Source organism: Rousettus aegyptiacus, unplaced genomic scaffold (genome assembly GCF_014176215.1).
Source record: "Rousettus aegyptiacus isolate mRouAeg1 unplaced genomic scaffold, mRouAeg1.p scaffold_m13_p_7, whole genome shotgun sequence".
Taxonomy (NCBI): Eukaryota; Metazoa; Chordata; class Mammalia; order Chiroptera; family Pteropodidae; genus Rousettus; species Rousettus aegyptiacus.
In genome coordinates, this window is record NW_023416310.1 from 12,715,910 (window position 1) to 12,738,152 (window position 22,243).

General features: G+C 34.6%; 1 protein-coding gene and 1 pseudogene across 5 annotated transcripts in view; both read right to left on the minus strand.

Moving 5' to 3' along the window:
* Window positions 1–22,243, minus strand: part of ITSN2 (intersectin 2) — a 109,663-nt gene that overhangs the window by 30,954 nt on the left and 56,466 nt on the right. For 3 of the 5 annotated variants that reach the window (XR_004951830.1, XM_016121702.2, XM_036223963.1), the window contains exons 16-25: window positions 19,679–19,818; window positions 18,643–18,723; window positions 11,420–11,556; window positions 8,706–8,836; window positions 7,624–7,721; window positions 7,024–7,199; window positions 6,584–6,728; window positions 4,161–4,366; window positions 2,141–2,205; window positions 1,186–1,352 (exon numbers count right to left, since the gene is read on the minus strand). Coding sequence is in view for 4 of the 5 variants with exons in the window: in XM_016121702.2 (XP_015977188.2) it covers window positions 1,186–1,352; window positions 2,141–2,205; window positions 4,161–4,366; window positions 6,584–6,728; window positions 7,024–7,199; window positions 7,624–7,721; window positions 8,706–8,836; window positions 11,420–11,556; window positions 18,643–18,723; window positions 19,679–19,818 (1,346 nt within the window). In the remaining variant the exon portion in view is untranslated. The remainder of the gene's footprint in view (window positions 1–1,185; window positions 1,353–2,140; window positions 2,206–4,160; window positions 4,367–6,583; window positions 6,729–7,023; window positions 7,200–7,623; window positions 7,722–8,705; window positions 8,837–11,419; window positions 11,557–18,642; window positions 18,724–19,678; window positions 19,819–22,243) is intronic. The other 2 variants (XM_036223962.1, XM_036223964.1) reach the window with 1 other exon arrangement.
* Window positions 18,067–18,175, minus strand: LOC118606317 (annotated as a pseudogene).

Below are 22,243 nucleotides of genomic sequence, written 5' to 3' on the forward strand. Positions count from 1 at the left end.
GCTTTCAAGGAAAATTTTTATTTACCACCATGAGATTGACAGTTTCAAAGTACTTAAGGATTTTTCTATAAGATCAGTGGTGATATTATAATTTTTAAAATATTATATGACGAATGTGTTAATATAGGGAATATTCGCGTAACTCAGTGATTTACTATTTTCCAAATGACTAATGAATAATGTTACTACACCATGCACAGGTAAATAACCCTGTCAATGCGCAGAACAGACTGGTGAATTTTCATGTAATAATAAGAAAAGTCCAGTGATATGGCTTTGATTCCATGTTGCAATTAATTTATAACAACTTAATACTGGTCAAGTTTTGGTATGGTAATATCAAAGAAAAATATCCACAAATATCTGAAAATAATAAATCAATAAATATACTTCTGCTTCTTCCCAATCTCTGTGTGAGGCTGAATTTTCTTCATATATTTCAATCAAAAGACTGTATCACCACAGACTAAATATAGAAACAGAGAGGCGAATCCAGCTATCTTAATTAAGCCAGATATTAAAGAGGTATTCAAAATTATAAAACAATGCCATTCATTTCACTTTTTTTTTTTTAAGGGAAAATACAGTTGTTTTCATAAAAGTAAATTATTTATGTTACCATGCAATAGGTTTAAATTTGCTTTTAAATAAATTATAAGTGTTTTTTTAAATTTAAATTTTTAATTTCTAATATGGAAAATTTCACTAAATATAGTGTACATATTAAAAAAAAAAAAAAAACTCTTTGGAGTCCCCCATAATTTTAAGAATATAAAAGTTTCCTGAAGGCAATATGTTTGGGAACTGCTTCACTACACCGTATTACTGGTGGAATGAAAAGAAGAAGGTACACAGAATGTAGGCTGAGTCACAATAATGCCAGAGCCTTAAAATCAAGATTTACAAACTCCTTCAAGGGGGTTCCTTGTAAACCTCCCTGAATGTGGAACCCTTCCCTAACTTCAGTTATCATGAGGCCCAGCCCTACCTATGGCCCTTATTCTTAAAATTTCATGAAATTCTGTCTCCTTTATCTAACAGGATCCATTTCTATAATAAATTCTATTTTACTGGAGCTACCTTAAGTGGTTTCCTTGTAACTGAAGCAGCCTGACCAAAACCATATTCATGAATCTTGATGAACAAGAATGAAATGATTCTGTTTCTATACCAAAGTAACTCTACCTCTTGATCTTTTGGTTTGACATAATTTGATGGAAAAATTCCAGTTCTATCTCCAATACTTCCTGTCCACCATTCTCCATCTTTCTGAGTCACCAATATTTCTTCACCTTCAGAAAATGTCAAATCTCCAGGTTCTACACTTGAATATGGATAAAGTGCAATATATTCTGTAGAAAACAAAGTAAAAAGAAACTAATTTTGGTTGTAAGATTACAGAAGTTAAAAAAAAGTTATGTTAATCTCCAAGATCTTGAGTAAATTCACTGTAGAAGATCTTATTACTTAAGGAAACTTAATATAAAGAGATGTTAAGATAGAAAAAAGAAATGGAACAATTATTTAGTATTTTCTTAGAAAAAGACTGATTTACCATAAAGCTTTTTTGGGGGATTTTTTCCCTATTGTATCATCATCATCATCATCATCATCATCATCACCATCACCACCACCACATCACAGAGAATAACCCTAAAACTACAAACAGATATCAATACCTCCACTTTTCCTTGTAATATTTATGATAAAGTGTATCCTGATTTCAAATCCTACTTAATGATTTGTATGGTACACTGTAATTAAAATGCAATTGTAAATAGCTAACTATACTAAAATTCCCTTACGTCCTAAACATCTATAACCTGGATATATATTAATAGGAAAACAAAAACCTTCCTGCTATCTCACTGCAATACTTTCTATTTATGGTCTTATTTATTAAGGCAGTTCATGGTGAATTTTTGTAGTAGAGATTTTCTAAAAGTGCCAAGTATTTTCAGACTTATTTTCTTCTATATCCTCAATATTCATGTGAAGTAAGAAAGAGGCAGGTTTTGCTAATTTCACTTTAACACTGAAGGCACAGAGGCAGAGCAAAGAAAAACAAGTGTGGGAAGTCACATAATCAGTTAGTAGCTAATTTGACTCCCAGCTAATTTACAAACTGTCAAAAGCTTACCTTCTCCAACTGTATAGGCTGCAGAGGTAGGTTTCTTGTTTACAACTGCATACAAAGCTTCTGATCTGCCGAATAAACACATCAACAGATTAAAAAAACGACAAAACAAGACATCAACAAGCAAAAAACAAAGGTATTTAATGAATACTGCAGGAGTTAGCAATGCATTCTTTTAGGGCTTTCTAAAATTATATTAACTGTCTCAGTAGCCAAGGCTAGAAATATTATCAAACACAAAATCCTAGTGGATTAAGAACTACCTAATCACAAATTTCTGAATTTTTTAATCTATTAAAATAATTTCAACATGATTTATAAAGTTTTTCAAATGTGCGATATTTTGCCTTTTTAAAGGACCTTAAAAGACAGTGCATTGGTAAATGGGCAGTTATTTAGTAAAGCACATACGGGAGGGATGTAGCTTAGTTTAGGGAAAAACAAGGGCAATACATAAATTTCACTATTCGTTTAGAGTACATTACATTTAAAAAGATACATAAATATATCACTAAGCAACACTGGACAATAAAAAAGTAACAGAACTTTATTTTTATATTTCAGGACAGGAATAGCTTTAATTTCCAATTTAACCCAGGAAACTGTTTTTAAAAATCTGGAAGACTGTGGAGCCTAAAAACTAGATATGTGTAGGATGCACCAGGGCTCCCTCCCCAGGGTCTGTGAGAAAATCACAGTTGAGGCAGGGTTCAAGGAAAGAGAGTAGGACCTTATTACCACTTATGGCAACAACTGAATGGGCTGCCTTGTTTAGTGTTGAATTCTCCTTTACCATAGGTTTTCAAGTTACATGTCTTATCTGTTAGAAAAGATCAGTAATTGAATGAACACTTAGAAAAAAATGCCCCTTAAAAAGCACTTAAACGTAAGTCTTTGTGCATAAGTTTTCTCTGTAAAATGTTATGAAATTTAAATAAGGCAATTCCTGTAAAGGACCTAGCACAGTGCCACCATACACATGTAATTCTGGTTACTGTTCTCATCATATACTTCAAAGTCAGAAAAGTAAATTTCTGCATTTGAACTAAAAATTGTTACAGAGAATCTCAGCGCTGAAAGAGTTTTTAAGATCATTTAGTGTATTCTTTTCATTCAATCAATTAGAAAACTGAAGAGCAAGCAGGTTATTCCATACAGCCTGGCAAAAATAGCAGAATCAGAATGCAAGACTTTTGATTCCCAAAGACCAGCCCCTTTTCATTAAATCAGATTGTTTTTCTATTTAGATCAACTTCCACATAAAACACGAGAGACAGTTAACCATAGCTATATTAGAGTACTTATTTACTTAAAGATGTTTGATGACCTGACTCCCCTACAGAGTGGGAAATAAAGGCCAGAGACCTTATCTAGATGGTTTTTGCTTTTTGTTCATTTGAAAATTCATTTGTTCATTCATTTGCTCCTCTCCTTAGTCATTGGAGTTGATATGACTGAGCAGATATTAAGCATTAACATTACACTAGTCATGGAAAAACTGAAAAACAAATTGAAAAAAAAAAAAGAGGTGGACCTCATCCTCTTGGAGCTTATGATATGTATGGGCAAGAAAGTAAATTACTACAACACAGTGTGTTGTGAGCAATAAAAGAAGAGATCTTCAAGGAACTCTGGAGGGTCAGAGATAAAATGCCCCACTTTGGCAAAGGGGAGGCCCTCAGTAAAGATTTATTTAAATATTGACAATTTACAGTAAACAAGGGAGAAATGCCCCAAAAGAAATGAAAAGAAACTATGCTAACTGACCTGGTGGTACAAAAAAGTAACAGATCTAAAATTTTAAGCACTTTGGAAACTTTAGGAATCTAAAATAACTAGAATAAAAGATACTCTAAAACTGGTATAAATAAATGAATTACGCCTTTTTTCACTCTAGGAACAACCTGATATTCAAACTCAAGCATAGACTTTTTATTTTATTGTACAGCCGGACAGACTATGGCTGACTCATTAGTGAAAACACCAACATTCACACCTCATGTAAACACACAAAAATGCTTACTCTTCCCTCTTGACTTCACTCCCAGGGATGATTTTGACGTAAGATTTTGGAAACCATCCTCTTCCTCCATGCACCTCCCCAAACCACCAATTTTCTTGCTGCTCCAAGACAGTAATAATATCATGTTTTGAGAAATTCAAGTGGTTATCTTTCTTTGCAGTCCAGGAACAAAGGGCCTGTGCTTTTAGGTTTTCTACAACCTGTCCCTGTGAATACAAAACCACAAAATTAAAAAACCACCATAATTTGTTTCCTAGTACATAATATACTTACTAGTTAAACAGCAGACCAGTTTGTGTGGTAGTGACTTATTGCTAATAGTGACTGAAGATAACCCTAATCCGCTGATTTAAAAGTATATACGACAATTATCTGAGTAGCTTTCTGTTAAGTTAAAGACTGAACACCTACCATTCAAGGAAACATCTTGGTATTAAGTATCACTGGAACGGCAAGTAAACACTGGGTACTCTACATATCCCAGAACAAATAAAAAGCAACAGAGTTACAGTGGGCCTTCTCTCTCTTCCAGTTTGCAGTCTCCTCCCTGCAGCGGATTTAGCTTACTTCACTAGGAATGGAGATGTGGCTGCATTCAGCCTCCCTTCACTTCTCTGCTTTCTGACTCTCCTTCGTATTCTTATTCTTATTTCTTCCTTCTCTCTCAGAGGAAGGAGTGGTTTTGTTCCGTTGACAAGGCTGACCTCTTTACCTATGCTTTAAATCTTCTATTAAGCCTTCCCATTTTCTAAAAATATTTTGTAACATTGTGAAGTCCCTCTCTTGAATATTTGATCTCTATATTTTTCTACTTACTTCTACTTCCAAATTTCTTAAAGAATGAACAGTCTTAAATATGCTTTCCAATCTCACCCCTCCATCTATTCTAATGTAGGTTCTGCACCTATGAACTTCTTCCTGACAAGGTCATTGGTAACATCAAAGCCAAAAGCTTCTTCCAAACTCTTACTTTCTCTGCTCTCTGAACAGTGCTGACACCACTTGCAGCTCCTGAAGCTCACTCCCTGGTGACTGATGCCTTCCTTCTCTTTGGTCCAGCCCCTTCCTTTCCTGTTTTACACAATTTCCCTAAATAATTTTATTTATACCTATGACTTCTGAAATCTATATCTTAACTCTATCTCCTGAGCTCCAGACTTGTAAATCAAACTGCCTACCTGGCCTTCCCACCAAGATGTCCTTAACACAGATCCCTAAAAGTTGCGAGTCTAAAACATAAACATGTTTAGAAACCACCAAACCCACTCCTCCTGCAATGCATACCCAAGACAATGACAGCAACATCCTTTCAGTACTCAAGCTAAAGATCCTGAAGAGGTTTTTTTTTTTTTTTTTAACTCCAACTTCTTCCTCACTTTCCACATGCAATGGATTATGAATTTTATGTCAATTCTGAATACTTTTTTAAAAATCCATCTCCTCTTCTATACATTTTCATTACTGTGACATTGGTTCACCACATCAGCTCCTGGTACTTAGCTATTGTGATACCCTCCCTTACTAAGTTTTCTTCCTTTGCTTTCTTCCACCAATGTGGCCTCTATACTATCACCAGTGTTATCTTCCTAAAATATACATCTCAACTCCTCTCTTAAAACCCTTCAGAAGCTTTCTATTGCCAAGTCACTTGGCATGTTATTAAACACTTCACATATAAACCTCAATCTCCAGCTTTAACTTCACTTCTTAACCTTTTCTCCATGAATCCTGCACTCTAGCTACACTATAAAGAATTCCGTTTCCTCAAACTCCTTGTTTTAACATGCTTCAGTGAATTTCCCCAAATTGCTCTTTCATAGGAATAACTTCCCTTCTCTGTTTGGTGATATCTTGCTTATTTTCAAAGGTTCTCAAATACCTTGTGAAGCCCACTCCAATTCTCACAAATTAAATGAGACGCTTTCTTCTCTGTACACCACTCAAGACTTTGTAGGATACCTTTATCACAATACTTCTCATACTTGACTCTATACTGATGAAGTCAGCAATTTCTTTCTAACAATGTTAATGTAACAATGCTTGCAATGTTTACATCTAAATCCATGGCTAAATATAATACAGTTCTCACATAAATGACTTAAGAAAACAAACAAAAACCCCTAAGCCCAAATCTCTTCTTACAGTATCTACAGATTAAGAACACTATAATCGGGTTTGTAAATACAGTATTTTGAGCTTAGAAATCTTAGCTGCTAGCAACTTGATACTATGAGAATGAATTGTTGAGAAACCTCTAAGTAATAATAATTTCTTCACATGGCGTGTGAATAAGCATAAAACCGAATGCTACAAATTCTAGTTAAGTGAACAAATGATGCCTTTGTACAAAAATATTCACTCTATTTTCTATGAATGAGGAGCAATGTCAAAGAATAAAGCACACAAAAAATAAGGAAATTTACCTGTCCATGAATAGGCGACACAGACACAGGGGACACAGTGCGAGTGAAAGCCGATTTTTTCTGCCACGATGTAGTAACAGTTAGGTTTGAAAAAGATACATTTTGGTAATCAGTCACTGATGCTGGTTGATTTGAAGAAAGTGATCTGTAAACGTAACACTTTGATATAAGTATACTTAATTGTTTAGAATTGAATGAGGTACTACCAATGTATCTTAATAGACATTGTGTTTAAACACAACTTTTGGGGGAAAAAATTCGCAAACTACTGACCTATGTTTTAATTTACTAAATTTCAGTATAAAATTTGGAACGAGAGGTACTCTTGGAGAGTCCACCACAGATTATAATATGGTTAAGCAGCAAGTTGACATAAATACATATTAGGTATTCATACATTTGCAGAGCGATATAAACCCCACTGTTAGCTAAAAACTTACTCAGAAGAAGCTGAGGTAGCAGATAAAGAGACTGAAGGAGGAAGTAAGGCCTTTTTGGGAGACACAGATTTTTCGCCTGATGGCATTTTCTCTACATAGTTGCATGGAAACCAGCCAAAACGTCCTTGAAAACTACCATAAAGCCAACCAGGTTCTCCTGTGGTTTTTTCATCAACCTATGGAAATAAAAAGAAGTAGTTAGAAAGCCACATATTTACAATGGAAAGAGAGATGCAGACTTGAACATAAGCACTGCAACACTGAGATAGTCGATCTGATAACCAAGATTATCTACTACGGGACTAATGGGTGGGGAGGGTATACAGCATAGAAACGAGGGACAATAGGATAATTCATGTCCTACTCGGGATAAAGCAAGATTTCATTATACTGCTTAGCATGGCATGCAATTTAAAACTTGTGAATTGTTTATTTCTGGAATTTTTCCATTTAATATTTTCGGACTGTGGTTGACCATGGTACGATACCTTAAATCACAGAAAGTGAAATTGCAGATAAGGAGGAACTATTGTATTATATAAAGTAATATATTACATTGTATTTAGCTTGTTCACGAGAAAAAAGGACTTTATTTCCTACCTGTATTACGTCCCCAGAATTAAAACTCATTTCATCATGGTTCCTTGCTTCGAAGCGATATAATGCTCTGTAATTCACCAAAGCACTAGCTGGCTCACCTTAAGAGAAGATAATTGTCATTATTTGCGACTTTCATATACATGCATCTTTGCTATGACTTAATAAAGAGCTCTTAAAATTAAAAAAAAAATTGAGCATCAAAAAGGATAATGAAAATCCACTTGTATAGTCTTGTTAGGTCTTAAATAGTCATAGAATCAATATTAAAGCAAACAAAAATGTTCATCTTAGGCTGGAGGCAGTAAAACAAAGAGATAACTTGTCGGGTGTGCCATGTGCATGGATCTAAGGGAAGGTATGGAGTGGTGGAGGCGGAGCTGTGCTCAGTGGAAGGAGACTAAGCAGCAGGAGGCTTGGTTTGATCTGTGAAGTCAGAACAGGGAAGAAGAGCACATAAAGGAGGTCACAAAGGTTAGTAAGTAAACAGGGTTGACTCGAAAAAGATTTGTCAGTTTGATTCTAAAAGAAAAACAGCAAAAGGCTCACAAATACACTAGACTTGATAAGATTAAAAACATTTTACTTTGTTCATTTGTAAAATAAGTGCTTTAGCCTATAAAATTTTCTCCATATTGTATCATTAATAAGGATTTAATGATTTATATATCCAAGAGAGATATAATATTTAAAGTATTTTAGAAATGGACTCTGAGATATTATGTTTTGAGGAAATTTCAATGTGCAAATACTTAAAACTCTATTGTTTTATTAAAATAGTTTAGTTATACTGGTTGAATAAAATATTTAAAATTGTTTATACTTCAGTTATGAAAACCGTGTCATGGTCTGTTCATAGGTAGTGATAATTATCTTCTTTTCTCCATGTTTTAAGATTTCCACCCTCTGTTTTAATAGTCTGTTTTAACAAGCCTACATAATTCTCACCCAAGTTTAGTTTAAAAAAGGTTTATATTATCATTGCTTTTAATTTTCTCCCCCGACCCTTATCAGGATCTTTATTTTTCGCTTGTTACTCTGTCTCAAAAAAAAATTAAGTCCTATATTTTTATCCTTATCCTTACATCGTTTCTCCTCAGCTTTCTGCTCTTGTACTTTTTCTTGTGGTTTTTCTTCCTGGAGTCGTTTTTGTTTTTCTTCTTCCTCCTTTCTAAGACTTTCTCTCCATAAGTTTTCTTTTCCTTGCTTTGCTTTCCTTTAAATAGAAGAAAAAGAGTTTGCATAATGCCCTAAATTTTTTTTTTACACAAAATAAAAATATAATAGAAAGTCTTACTCCTGACGAACTGAATAAAATATTACAAATTTCTTATGTATTTATAATCTTATATAATTATGTATTTATTATATAGCAAATAGATATTAATGGGGTGTGTAAAAACAGTGGGGATCAGGACGAAAGGGAAAACCAATTAATTAAGAGAGGAGCCTTGGACAAAGAGATGAACTGGGGAGTATGACTGACATCTCCCACACCCTCGAATTCCTTCCTGCCAGCCAACTAACTCCCAAACCTAAGGAAAATAATTAAAATGCAACTATTCAGAAAATAAATAAAAAAATTATATCTCAATTTCTTTCCCTTGTCTCTCTAGATTCCGCACAAGAACTGCCTTCCAGCTTTTATTGCACCACCCTACCTAATCCCTGTGTTTGGGATTCAGTCACAGCTGTGGAAATAGAAAATGCTCTGGTCATATTATCTACTTTTTATATTATCATTTCAAAGTCTTTTTCATTCATTAGATAATAGAGCACTTTTTCTTTATAGGTCTATACTTCTGTACATATTTCTATGATATATAATGTAGCTATAGATTGGTTTCTAGCTGGTCAAGATGTGATCAGACTCAGTTATTTTAGTATTAGAACTAATGCTCACCATAGTTCTTCCTTGCATATATTTTTTATGGTCTTACTCAGAGGCAGAGCTGTCACTATATTTAGTAGCTTTTCCAAGTCTCAGCACACACTATCATGGACAGTAAAAATTCCTGGGATTTGCAGGCATTTATGCCCCACCAAGACAGAAACCTTGGCTAAATTCCATGTCTCTGTTTCTATAATTCCTGGAGGAATTTGGAAATCCTGGATAACTCCAAAAACTGCAGACCCACTGAGTTATCAACCCTTCCTCCTTACCCCCAAATGGTCTTATTGTTCAAACTCTTGGTTCATTATCCCATGACTAGCTTCCTCTTAACCCTTTGCAAATCCTCCTATACCCTCTATCACTTCACAGAATGCTTCCTCCAGCACTTTCTGTAACTGACGTCCGGCTCTGTTGAGGGCCACACTTCTGCAGTCCTTACTAAATTTCAATCAATATTCCCTTTTTCGCTTCCTCAAGTAACTATCTCTGACGCTCTCCCATGCCTAGGAAGACCCAATATAGCCTTTATTTGAATTCTCATAGCATTATGAACACCACTATTAGAGTACTTCCAACATATTTACTGGGATAAAGACTAGAGAGTTAAGAGAATATAAAATTAAATTTTGATAAAGTTTCTTATGTATGAGTTAGCAGATGAGAAACTAGTCCAGAACCGGAAGATACCTCAGAAGCTGGATGAAGGGCAGAGGCCACATCTACAATGTGAAAACCTATACCAGTAGCTTGAAACAACAGGGAAACATAGCTGAGCAAATGGCCAAGAAATCAAGATATAATACTAAGACCCAGCTCTTAGAACTGATCCTTCATGTGCTTCTGTTCTGATTTCTGCCCTCTACCACAGTAGGATAATGGGAGAGAATGAAGAATGAAATGAAAATGTGTATTATTAATATGGTCTGTTGGCTTAAAAGGAATTTGTGAGCAGTAATGAAGAGATATCAAGATACTTGCATGTGTCAACAGAAAATTCTGACACAGTGACTACCTGTGTGGCTACTGCGCAGTTTCACTCCGCAATGTTAAACAGCACAAATTAAGTGGCAAATAAAAACCTTAGTTTGAACTTCATTGTCTCTTAATTCTATAATATTCTAGTATCTCTTGTTAGAGGCCACAAAAGTAGAAGGGTCTTGGAGTAAAAAGTATTATAAATACTTGCTTGACTGTCTGAATCTCTTACTAGAATTACACATGAGGAATCTAGGAGTAAGAGTAACCCAGAGCTTACCTGCACCACAGACAACAGCTGTCAATAAAAATGTGTTAGAAGTCATTAAGAGGCCTGCTATATGGTAATGTGTCTTTCTAGCCTTCCCAGTAACTACTGGCTCTTTCATGAACATTACTCATCTACTCCAAGGCAAAGGAATGTTGGCTCATCAATTTTTGTTAACTACATTAATTTCTTACACTAGAGAACTTGAAAGAAACAGAGGAACATATTAGAAACAGGCCCTCACCAACAGAAAAAAATTATGCAAAGTCTTAAATGAATAGATCTATACTTCAGACACAACTGTTTTACTTCTCCTTGCTATTAATGGAGACACTTGACATATCTCAGTGGTATCTCAGAGAACTGCATCAACATGGCATTCTGTACTTAGTCTTATCATTCATTCTATACAATTAAGTATTTAGTTTTAATGATCTTTCAGGTCTGACTCCAAAGTCCATATTTTTCACAAATGAAACATAAAATTGGCTATTGTAAACTCAGTCCCCAAAAGAAGGATTTGAATTTCTAAAATTTAGAATCTAATTAGCATCTTAGGATAATCTTTTTATTTATCCTCCTTAAATTTTTAGTCAAACTAGAGATATGGGCAACAAAATTAGAATTCAAATAGTAATAAAGTATAAAGCATTATATATTACCTCATAGCCTCATCTTCTAGTTTCTTCTTCTGTATTAGTTCTGATCTTTTTCTTTCAATTTCCTTCAACTTGTCACGTTTGATCTTATGAAGCTGTTCAAGGGCTAACTGCTGTGTATTGTAGCTTTCTCTCAGTTCCTAAGGAAGAAATGAAAATAAGTCAATTATGCCATTGATTTAAAATATTTTTGTCTTATCTAATAATCTGTCACTTGCATTAAAAGACAAAAATCCTAAAGCAAGTTAAAGTAAAAATATTAAGTTAAAATCTTTTTTCAATGTAAGTGATTAAAAAAACATTGAATACAATACATATTTAAGCCATGTAGCCTCTAAAGACAATACATGTTAAAATTATCTACTTTGTAGTAATTCATTTCTAATAAAGAATCTTTACAAAGCCATTTCTTTGATTTGGTACTTCATTTTTAATAAAAAAGCAACGCATTAAAACTATGGGGAAACAGTTCCTTGTTACAACAGTTTCCTTGAGGAGGAATTCTGTTGTCTTATTTTTGACACACGTAGTTTAATCAAGTTACCTATAATTTTTATCCAATAAGATTTTGAACTACACACAGAATTATTAAATAATTTAGTTAAGACCTAGAAATGGTAGATAGCATCTACCTAAAACCATGACTAGAATGAAGAAAAATAATGAAAAGTATTCCAAACAGGAACTGAAATAAACAATTGCTTGTTTGGTATCCAGTTCAATACGAATACTATAAAGATTCACAAGCGATCCAATCCAAGTCCATCTAAATACTAAATATACAGTCTTTGCCTTCATAGAGTTCACAATCTCAAAGTAGAGAAAAACACCAAAATGTGGGATATAGATAAGTACCGTAGCAGAAACTTGATTGTCTGTTCAGCCTTTTCTTTCCCTCTTCTAACAGCACCCTTCTTCCTTTTGGGAAACGGATCCCCTCTTCTTTATGCCTTTGAAGACTGTCAAACTCAGTGCTCTTCCCACTCCCACCCAAGTGTGGTCATTTAATCTGGGCCTAACCAATCACAGAACCTCACCTCCCAGGTCCAGAATGATTGGTCCAAAGGACAAGCACATGATCCAGGCTGGGCCCAAATACTTTCCTAGGATTCGGATATACTGAAGAAGAGAGAAAGAAGTCTTTCTTTCTCTAAGCTTATTAAATGGGGATAAAGTAAACCTAGAGCTGCCAGTACCAAGTGATACTATTAGGGGTAGCAATGAAGTCAATTCAAGAAAGAAGCAAAGATTAAAGGTAGACGTGGAGAAAGAGAGTACTGGGGGAACCAAATCTCCAATTTCATTCCTCAAAGTTTAGGAACCGCCCCTGTCCAGCAGCTCTTACACTGATTCAGTTAGTGGTCCTCATACTCTTCTTATAACCACCCACTTTTGCTCAACTATTTTGAACTGAGTTTCTTTTACTTGAAATCTATAGAATCATGAATAAGAAAGTAGAAGAAGGCTGGAGTAAAGGAAAGAAAAACTGATGCCTCTACAAAAAACTAATCAGAGGTTTCATGGCAAAGGTGAGAGCTTAGACAGTATTTAGATAGAATGTTTTAGTGAAAAATGTTGGGCTTTGATCCATACTTGATAACAAAACTCAAACTAACCAAACTCCCTCCCACAAAACAACCCCCCACAAACTCTATTTCTTTTCAAAAAAAAAAAAAAAAAATTTTACAGGTGAACTCTTTTAACTTGATTGAAATGGTACATCTGATCTGAGAATAGTGTGGTGTCCAGAGACTATGTCTAGAATATCTGAGATCAAGACTTGTAGCTTAAGCCAATAACAATACAAATACTGCAAGCACAGCAAAATTCACAGCTCTCTGCTTATACAGTTCTCTTTATTGCACCTTTCTCTAAATTCTATTGACAAAAAGAATATAGTGGTTATAATCTATGGAGAAGCAGTATGGTTTGGTGATATGAACTCTAGGAGCATGGGTCTGGAATAAGACCACCAAGGTCCTTTACATTTTCCTCATCCGCAAAATGGAGTTAATTTCAGTACATCTCTCATAGCATTGTGAGGATTGAATGCATTGATACAGGTTAAGTGCTTATGAAAGTGTAGGGCACATAGTAAGTTTTCAATGAATAGCAGCTATTATTATTGGCTTAAATCATAAATGAGGAGAATTATAGGTTTAAAAGGAGAGTAAAGAGGAGCCAAATTAATATACCATCTTAACATGGCTGCAAGGCTAGTCCTCCAATTTATCCTTCAAAATACTGCTCCAAGTCTTCCTTTTTTAGTACTATTCTTCCACTGCCTGAGTTAATGAGCTTCCTTGTGCTCCCTTGCAAGGCATTCTGTGTGTTCCACTATCATATTCATATTCAACCTCTTCTGACTATGATTGTTTCTTTCACTGGAGTTTCTTGACAATAGGACTGTCATCAACATATTCCCACCCGAGAGAGAGCCTGGTACCGTATAGATATTTAATTAGTATTAGATAAATAAAAATGCATAAACAATAGTCTATGCATATTGATAAGATGTGAAGACTATCACAAGGCTTGACAAAAACATTTTCTCTGACCGACTATAGTGATCCTAGAAATTCATATCATTAGACTCAATTCTGAGTTAAATCACTGCTTCTAGGAAGTCCTGGTTAAATATACCAGCTAACTGAGAACGAGTAAACCAATTGACATTAACAAACAGAACTGTCTTAATAGAATGACGGAGCATCTTTTTCAGGTTTAGAAAGTTCTATTCTACTCCTAATATATTAATAACTTTTTCATTTCTAAATCATAAATGGATGTTAAATTTTAACAAAATACTTTTTCCGCATCTAATGAGATGAGCATATCATTTTTCTCTTAATTTGTTTGTATGACAAATTAAACATTCTTTATATGTCAAATCACCTTTGTATGGCTAAGATATCCAAGTTGGTCACTGGTTATAATAGATAATCCTTTTTATAAATTTCTGCATTCAACTTTTTAATATTAACATTTCTGCCTCTGTTAAACTGTCCTATAATTTTTCATACTGTTCTTAATAGACTTTGATATGTTATGACATCATCCTATGACAAGTTGGGAATATTCCCTCTTTCTCTATATTTTGAAATAGATGAGTAAAACTGAAATTACTTGTTCCTTCAGTAAAAACTATGGGTCTGGATTCACTTCTAGGGAAGATTTTAAACTAGATTTAAAATATTTCATGATTATAGAGCTACTTAGGTATCTTATTTTTTTCTTGAGTCAGTTTTGGCAAATTGTAATTTGTTCATTTCATCTACATTTTTATATTTATGTGCAAAAATTAGTCATAATATCTTCTCATCTTTTAATGTTTGCAACATATTTAATTACATTTCCTTTTCACTCCTTATTTTCCTTATTTCTTTCTGTTTAAAATCAGTCCTTCTAAAGGTTTGTTCATTTTATTAATTTCTAGAAGAGTCAAATTTTGGCTTTCTTGATTCTCTGTATTAAATATGTCTTGTGTTTCATTAACTTCCTTCTATTATTTTTACTTTATGATGCTGGTCTTTTATAGCTTAAGTTGAACACATACCTTATAAAATTTCAGCTTTGTTCTCTTAATATAACTTAATATAACCATTTAATGTCAAATCCTGACTACCTTGGTTGAAATTCTGCTTTCACTTACTAGCTGTATGACTTTAGGCACTTGTATGCACCTAAAAACATAGCCTCAAAATCTATTTTTAAAACATCTAACAAAATAAAATAAGGAAAAACAAATCCATAGTCAAAGTGGAAGATTTTATCACATCAATCTCTGTAATCAATAGAACAAGCAGATAAGAAAACCAGCAAGTTCAATCATCGTGTCTTCACTTGGGAGCAGGCATTCTTAACAGGAGGGCCACAGACTTTCCAAGGTGGATTTTTTTTTTTTTTTAAAATAGAATCCAGAAGTCCAGGAACTTGGACAGGAACAAAAATTAACCTTTATTTTCACTAATCTCTATCTGAAATATAACATTTCCTTCAATTCTAAATATAAACAACAAACCAAGGTAATATTAGCTTTACTTGTGATATTTTTCACCAACAGAAATCACAGATATTTTCATATTATAGTATATATAACTTGAATGTAAACTAATTACATCTTGAGTTCAAAATTATGGTATTATTATGCCTGGTCTGTTGCTAGATATTGTTATTTAATCCATTAATATAGAAGCATGTAATTACTATATCACAAATTTGTTTTTAAACAATATTTTGTGGGGTGGTTCCATAGAGTAGTGGTTAGCACATCTGCTTTACACACCAGAAGGTCCTGGGTTCAAGCCCCAGTGGAGCCACGGCCCACACCCCAGGTGCACCAGGCCCTGGGTGCATGCTGCAAGCATGTGGGAGAAGACGCCCCACCCTCAGAGATCTAGTTCTTAAAGGGAGATGGAGACATCCTAGGTCAGGGGTGGAAGCGGGAAGGGGAGTAATTAAAAAATATATATATTTTTATGACTAAATTAATTCTTTATAATCATATGTTTTATATATTTAAAACATTCTGAGAAGGGGTCCAGAAACTTCACCAAATTGTTAGAGTCCATGGCATAAAAACGGTTAACAGCTTCTGCTTTAGAAACAAACATTTATAACTCACGTCGCCCAGCAGCATTTTAGGTGCACACTTCCTAATATTATACCCCACCGTGGAGAAAGAGGTTCCCAAGGGAGACCTCGAATTCTCTGACGGAAGGAAGTACTTCCATATACATGCTATCTCATTTAATCATCATGTGACTGCAAAGAAGGCAGAGCAGATATTGTCAGATATTGTCAGTATTTTTGTAAATAAAGCAAGCAAAGTTTGGAGGTTAAATGACAAATAGCTACACAACTAGCAAGTGGCATGAATAACACCAGAACTCATTCCTAGGCCATTACTTTTTTCATTGTACTTCACTGCTGAAGACAGGATATTGAACGAATTTCCTTCGCATAATGGCCTGTCATATGTCTCATCTTTGAACCCCCTGGCTTTGCTATTTGTCCTAGCATGACTTGAGCAAAAGAGTAAAAATGATCACTGATCTTCTACAGGTCTATTATAGGGTTCCATAAAACACAATTTCTTATGATAAATACTTTTAAATATTATTCTTGTTTCACCACAAGTAGCCTGAGGGGGTGGTCAATTTCCTTTTTTTTCTGTCTTAATAGAAACTATCCTTTCCCCAGGTAGCCATAGGACTCAAAGAAAGCTGATACCCCCTCCAAGAGTGGTTCCGATTGTTTTTTTCCTGACAAATAAAAATTATATGTATTTAAGGTGTACAACTTGATATTGCAATATAAATAGACACTGTGAAATGATCATGATCAGGTCAATTAATATAACAATCTCCATATAGTTACCCTTTCCTCCTCTTTCTCTCCCTCCGTTCCTTTGTGGAACATTTAAGCTCTGCCTTCTTAACAAATTTCAATTTTACAATACAGTACTGTTCACTATAGTCGACGATCTGTACATTAGACCCCAGAACTTATCTTGCATGACTGAACTTTTGTATCCTTTATCCTTCAAATCTTTCTTAAACCAAAAAAGTTTCCCTTTGACCTCATGCTCTCTTCACTCTCCTCTTTAAGTTGATTACACTCACTTATCCCTTCAACTCCCATTCATTCCTGATCTGCGGCAATCCAGCTTCTGCTGATTACTCAAGTGAAACGGCACTTTCAGAAAGGTCTTTGAAGGTCTCCTTGTTGACAACTCGGTAGATATTCTTCAGTAAGTACTATGTGGACTGCTGTGTATCACTTTAACATGTTGACTACAGAAGGCCCCTTGCTTTCTGTGACCACAGTTAGTCTCCTGAGCACTCTGACAGTACAGGTCTCCTCCCCTTTTAGTTTTCTAAATGCCTCTGATGAAAGTATCAATAAGCAGTGAAAGGCTGGAAGGCAGAAAGCAGGAGAAAGTAAAACAAGAGATAAGAATAATCTGCTGGCCTGTGGAGAATCAAATGCTGACTGAAAGAATCAGACTTATGTGTGTAGTACAGTTCACAAATCATCATCAAATCTCATTTCATAGATGAAGAAACTTAGATTTAAATTTCTGTGCAATCTGTACCAAAAGTTCTAAGACCAGATAATCTGGCAATTCATGTTGCAACCATAAAGGAAAGGCTGTTACCATCCTTCCAAGCTGCCCTACCTCTGCTTAAGTAACACGTGAGCTCTCTGTGCATGTGTACGCTACTGCCCTACTCCCATCCATTTTAGTACCTAGTAGAATGCACAGGCAAAATCTACTAGGGTCAGTAAGCAGTAAATATAGAGCATCTTTCTTTAAATTACAGTTAAGTCCTCACGATGTTGTCAAAAGTTCTATGACTTTAAGTGAAATGATGTGTAATGAATCCAATTTTACCATAGGCCAATTGATATAAATGAGTTAAGTTCCCACAACATCTCATCAATATCATAATGAAATGACTTTCAACAAAATGATGTTGAGGATCTACTGTATATTAAAACAGGAATTCACTGAGTATTTTAAATACTCTTTGCTATACATGACAAAGTATACTATTTATTTATACATATGATTTATCATTTTTATCTGAAGTGCATGTACCTAGATATAACTAGAGCTGCCCCTACATTATTGTTTTTTTTTTTTATGCTTACAGCACCTGGTCTTCCTAGGTGGTCTCCCATCCAAGTACTAACCAGACCCGACTCTGCTTAGCTTCCGAGATTGGGTGTGTTCAGGGTGGCATGGCCATAGACTAGTATTGGTTCTTTAATATTTTTCCTTACAGTAGTATCAGGAAGCAGCCTAGTATATACATGACATAACTCTGCCCTGAATTTCAGAAAATAAAAGTTTTATTTTAAACAATGATTTTCAATGATGTAATCTCACAGTCCCTTAGCTTTCCTTTTAACTGAATCAGTAATCATCCCATCGGTTAACTCAACTCAGGGATGTTGTAAAGGACCAGGTAATATTTCTAAATGTCTTGAGCTTATCATGAGAAAGATTGCTCTGGGCAACCCTACTGATTTCCGGCATTAGACTCAAACAGGCAGTTAGACAGCAGAAGGATATTCAAGCAAACAGAAAGAAAAAGGTCTGTATTATATATGTTATTTCAAACAAAGATACTCAGATAAATGCAAAGAATAGTCTACTTTTTTAAAAAAGAAAACAGTAAAGTAACTCAAAGAAAAGGAGCTAGATATTAGAAAATAACCTTAAGTAAGAGGAAGAGGTTGTTGAGACAGCTTAGCAGAGACAAAAGGCACTGAAGAACAGAGTCATCCATATTCCCACACTGTAAGATAAGGCAGATAAAAAGCCAATTAAACTATGTACAGACTTCAAAAAAATAATGTAGGGAAGACAACTTGGCTGGCTTGTCTGTCCATCAATGACAAATTATTTGGTTTTCTTTACAATTTTTCCTAGAGAATATTTGCTGGTATGAAATGTACTGTTAACATTATGTACCTCAAATCTTCCCTCCTTAACTGAAGCCACCATGGTCTCTTTTCTACAACTGGTGTGATGTTATTCTAAATGTCAGCAAGATAAAAGTCACACGAAAAGTGCCTGAAAAGCTATGTAATACTTTACGCTCTGAAAATTTTATGCTGTTAGAAATGAAGTAACTGAGACTACTCCATATTTTCATGTGTCATTCGTTTGGTTTTTAGCTTTTAACATCTTTCATATGGCTTCAGTATATGACTAATACTGTACACAGTATATATACAGTGTATATTGTGGACATCTGCTCTGCCACTGCAGCAAATAATCACAAACTTACTTTTCATGCAAAGCTTATAGTGCTAGATTATTCTTTGGATTTCACTGATTATTGCATTATTTCACAAAGGTTTATTAAATTGCAACAAAGAAACAAAAAAAGAATTTAGTGTGTTAAAAAAAAGTCTCTACCACCAGGACTATTTAACGAATTTCTTTGCCTAAGATCTTGCTGGCTGAGATCAGCTCTCTAACACTGACAAAGACAATATGTATAAATGCCATTAAAAACAGTTATCAAAAACTGGGAACTATTGGTAAACAATATGTTTAGTTACATGACAAAATGTTTACATCTACAGAGAACATTAAAAACAATCTTGCAATTCTGGTATAGCTCAAATGATCAAATAAACTATGAAAACATACTACATATAAAAATAATAGCTTCCATTATTCATTCTATTAAATCGAAATAAGAAAACTGCTAACTAAAAATGAATAGAATAGAATATAAATACCTTTAGTTGACTGTTAAATGAATCCATTTCTGATAGCTTAGATGCAGTTTCTTTTTCAAGAGCATCTAACTGTTCTTTAAGTCTTTGGCATAATTCTTCCTTTTCTAATGATTTTTTATGAAGTACACCGATCCCTAAATCTGAAATACAAACATCAGACATTTACGTTTGGTAGAAATGTCATTACCAGTAATTGACATTTACTGTCTGGTCAAATTGGTATATGAAGAGAATGACAAAGGATATACATGCATCATGTGGATCAGCTAAAGAAGAGAAAATTCAGAGGTCATCTGCCCTGTTTGGATCCTCATATGGAAATGCTGTAAGCACTGGTTCTATACTCAAAAGTACTAAGAATGAATAGAAAGCTACTTTTACAGTAGCTGCTATTAATTATTTACTGTAGGCCAGACTCTATATTAATGGATTTATATCCATCACCTCATAAATGAGGTAGGTGATATGATGCCCACTGTATAGAGGGAGAGCCTGAGGATCAGACTGAGGAGCGTCACTCCAGGTCCTGATAGTTTTCATGCATTATTTCCTTTAATTGTTACAACAACCCTGTAAGGTAGCTGCTAATCCCATTGTGCAGCTCGGGAAAACTGAGGCTCTGAGATATTAAGTAGTTGTCCAGTATGATACAGTAGTAGTTCTCAAATTCCTGTCTGTATTTTGGTATTTTGGTAAAGCGAGTCTCTTCCCCTCACCAAGTCTTGCTTAACCTTGCACATTTTCTCTTCTAGGTAAATCTGTGAATCGCCTAGAAACTTATCTTGACAAGTTTCATTTAAAGAAATCTGAATTGAACTGAATATATGGATGAATTAGTAGAGAACTGATATCTTTGTAATACTGAGCTGGTTCATTCAGGAACATAATATGTATGTACTTATCCAGGAATCTTTTAGGAATGAAAGTAAAAATTTATAGCTGTATACATCTTTATTCTTAACAATGAAAATGCTAATGTGAGACCCTTCTTCATGATATATCCTAATTAAATACTTTTGATATATAAAGTTACTGATTTTCATATGCAGATTTTTTTACCCACTTTATTAAATTCTCTTATAATTCTAATAGTTTTCCAGTATTTCAACAAATATTTAACCATTAAATTGCATGTCTACTATATGCAAAACACCACACCATGTTCAATGGAAGGAAAAAAGGATAAGGCATATGTCCTATTCTCAAAGAGTTCAGTCTAGTTAAGTTGAGAGATAAGCAATGTGAAAAAAATAACAGTTAATATACATTTGTAGTATTCTTCAAAATGAACATCACTAAGAATGGACATTTTAATCGTGAATTTAGTTATATATATGAGCACTGTGTTAAGTAACTGAAAGACAGAGACAATATGGTAGCACACTGGGCTTCAGAGTCAGACGGACAGGAATTTGAGAACTGCTACTCTACCACGCTGGGCAGCTACTGAATCTCTCTGAGCCTCAGTTTTCCTGAGTTGCACAATGAGAATAACTACTACCTTATAGGGTTGTTGTAAAGATTAAAGGAAATAATGCATGAAAACTACCTAGCACAGTTCTTGGCACATGGCTGATAATCTAAATAATAACTGTTAAGGAGAGAGGAATCTAAGGGATACAGGTGCACTTAGCAAATTTCAAACAAAAGCTTCCTATTTTGAACTGGACTACAGGAAAAATAAATATAAAACAAAGCATAGCAAAGCAAAGCAAAATACATACATACATACATACATACATACATACATACATACATACTAGCTGAATTGGATCACATTCCACAGAGAAAGAGTAGCTCTCTACCAGGTCTCCAATAAGACATATGCTATATTCCACTCACAATCCAAATACTAGCAATAATCATGAGGACGATGATATACTTTCTGCCACTCTACAAATCAGGAGGGCTGGCTCATCCTGCTTCCAGAATGTCTGTGGAGGGGTGAAGTGGGAGCCGATATACTCTGAACAGCTAAGAACAGAATCATGTGCGAGGAAGACTGTCTGAGAAGTGACATGGACAGACCATAGTAGTGGAAGGTGGAAGACATAATAAGAGTAGTTCACAAGAGTGAATTTCTCTATTTCTGGTGTTTTCCTCATGTAGTAAAGGGCTTTTTACTAGCACAGTATTCCCAGCTTCTTTTCACCCCCTTCACTAGTTGGTGAACTCCAGATAAAAACCTGGGCATACACAGTCAATACCCTTGATATCCTTGGCTTTCTTGTGATTGAACTGCCCACAGAAAGCCTATATTCTACTTTGTTCACACACCCAAGGTTTTAAAGATGCAGTTGTACTGCTTATAGATAAGCCACACTATCTAGTATCAGCTTTATCAATAGTGAGGTGATAGTCTGGTCTCTCGTATGTCTTGTTCCTTTGCTTTTTTCTCAATTGATTCAGAACTTGGGCAAAGAAGAGGGATGCTATTAATTGAACCTCCTCAACAGCCAACAGTGTAATAAAGAACCCTGGAATGGAAAGACTGACAGATACTCAACAGGAGACATTTAGGATACTTTATAGCTAGTTCTAACACATTTGAAGACTGACTTTTCT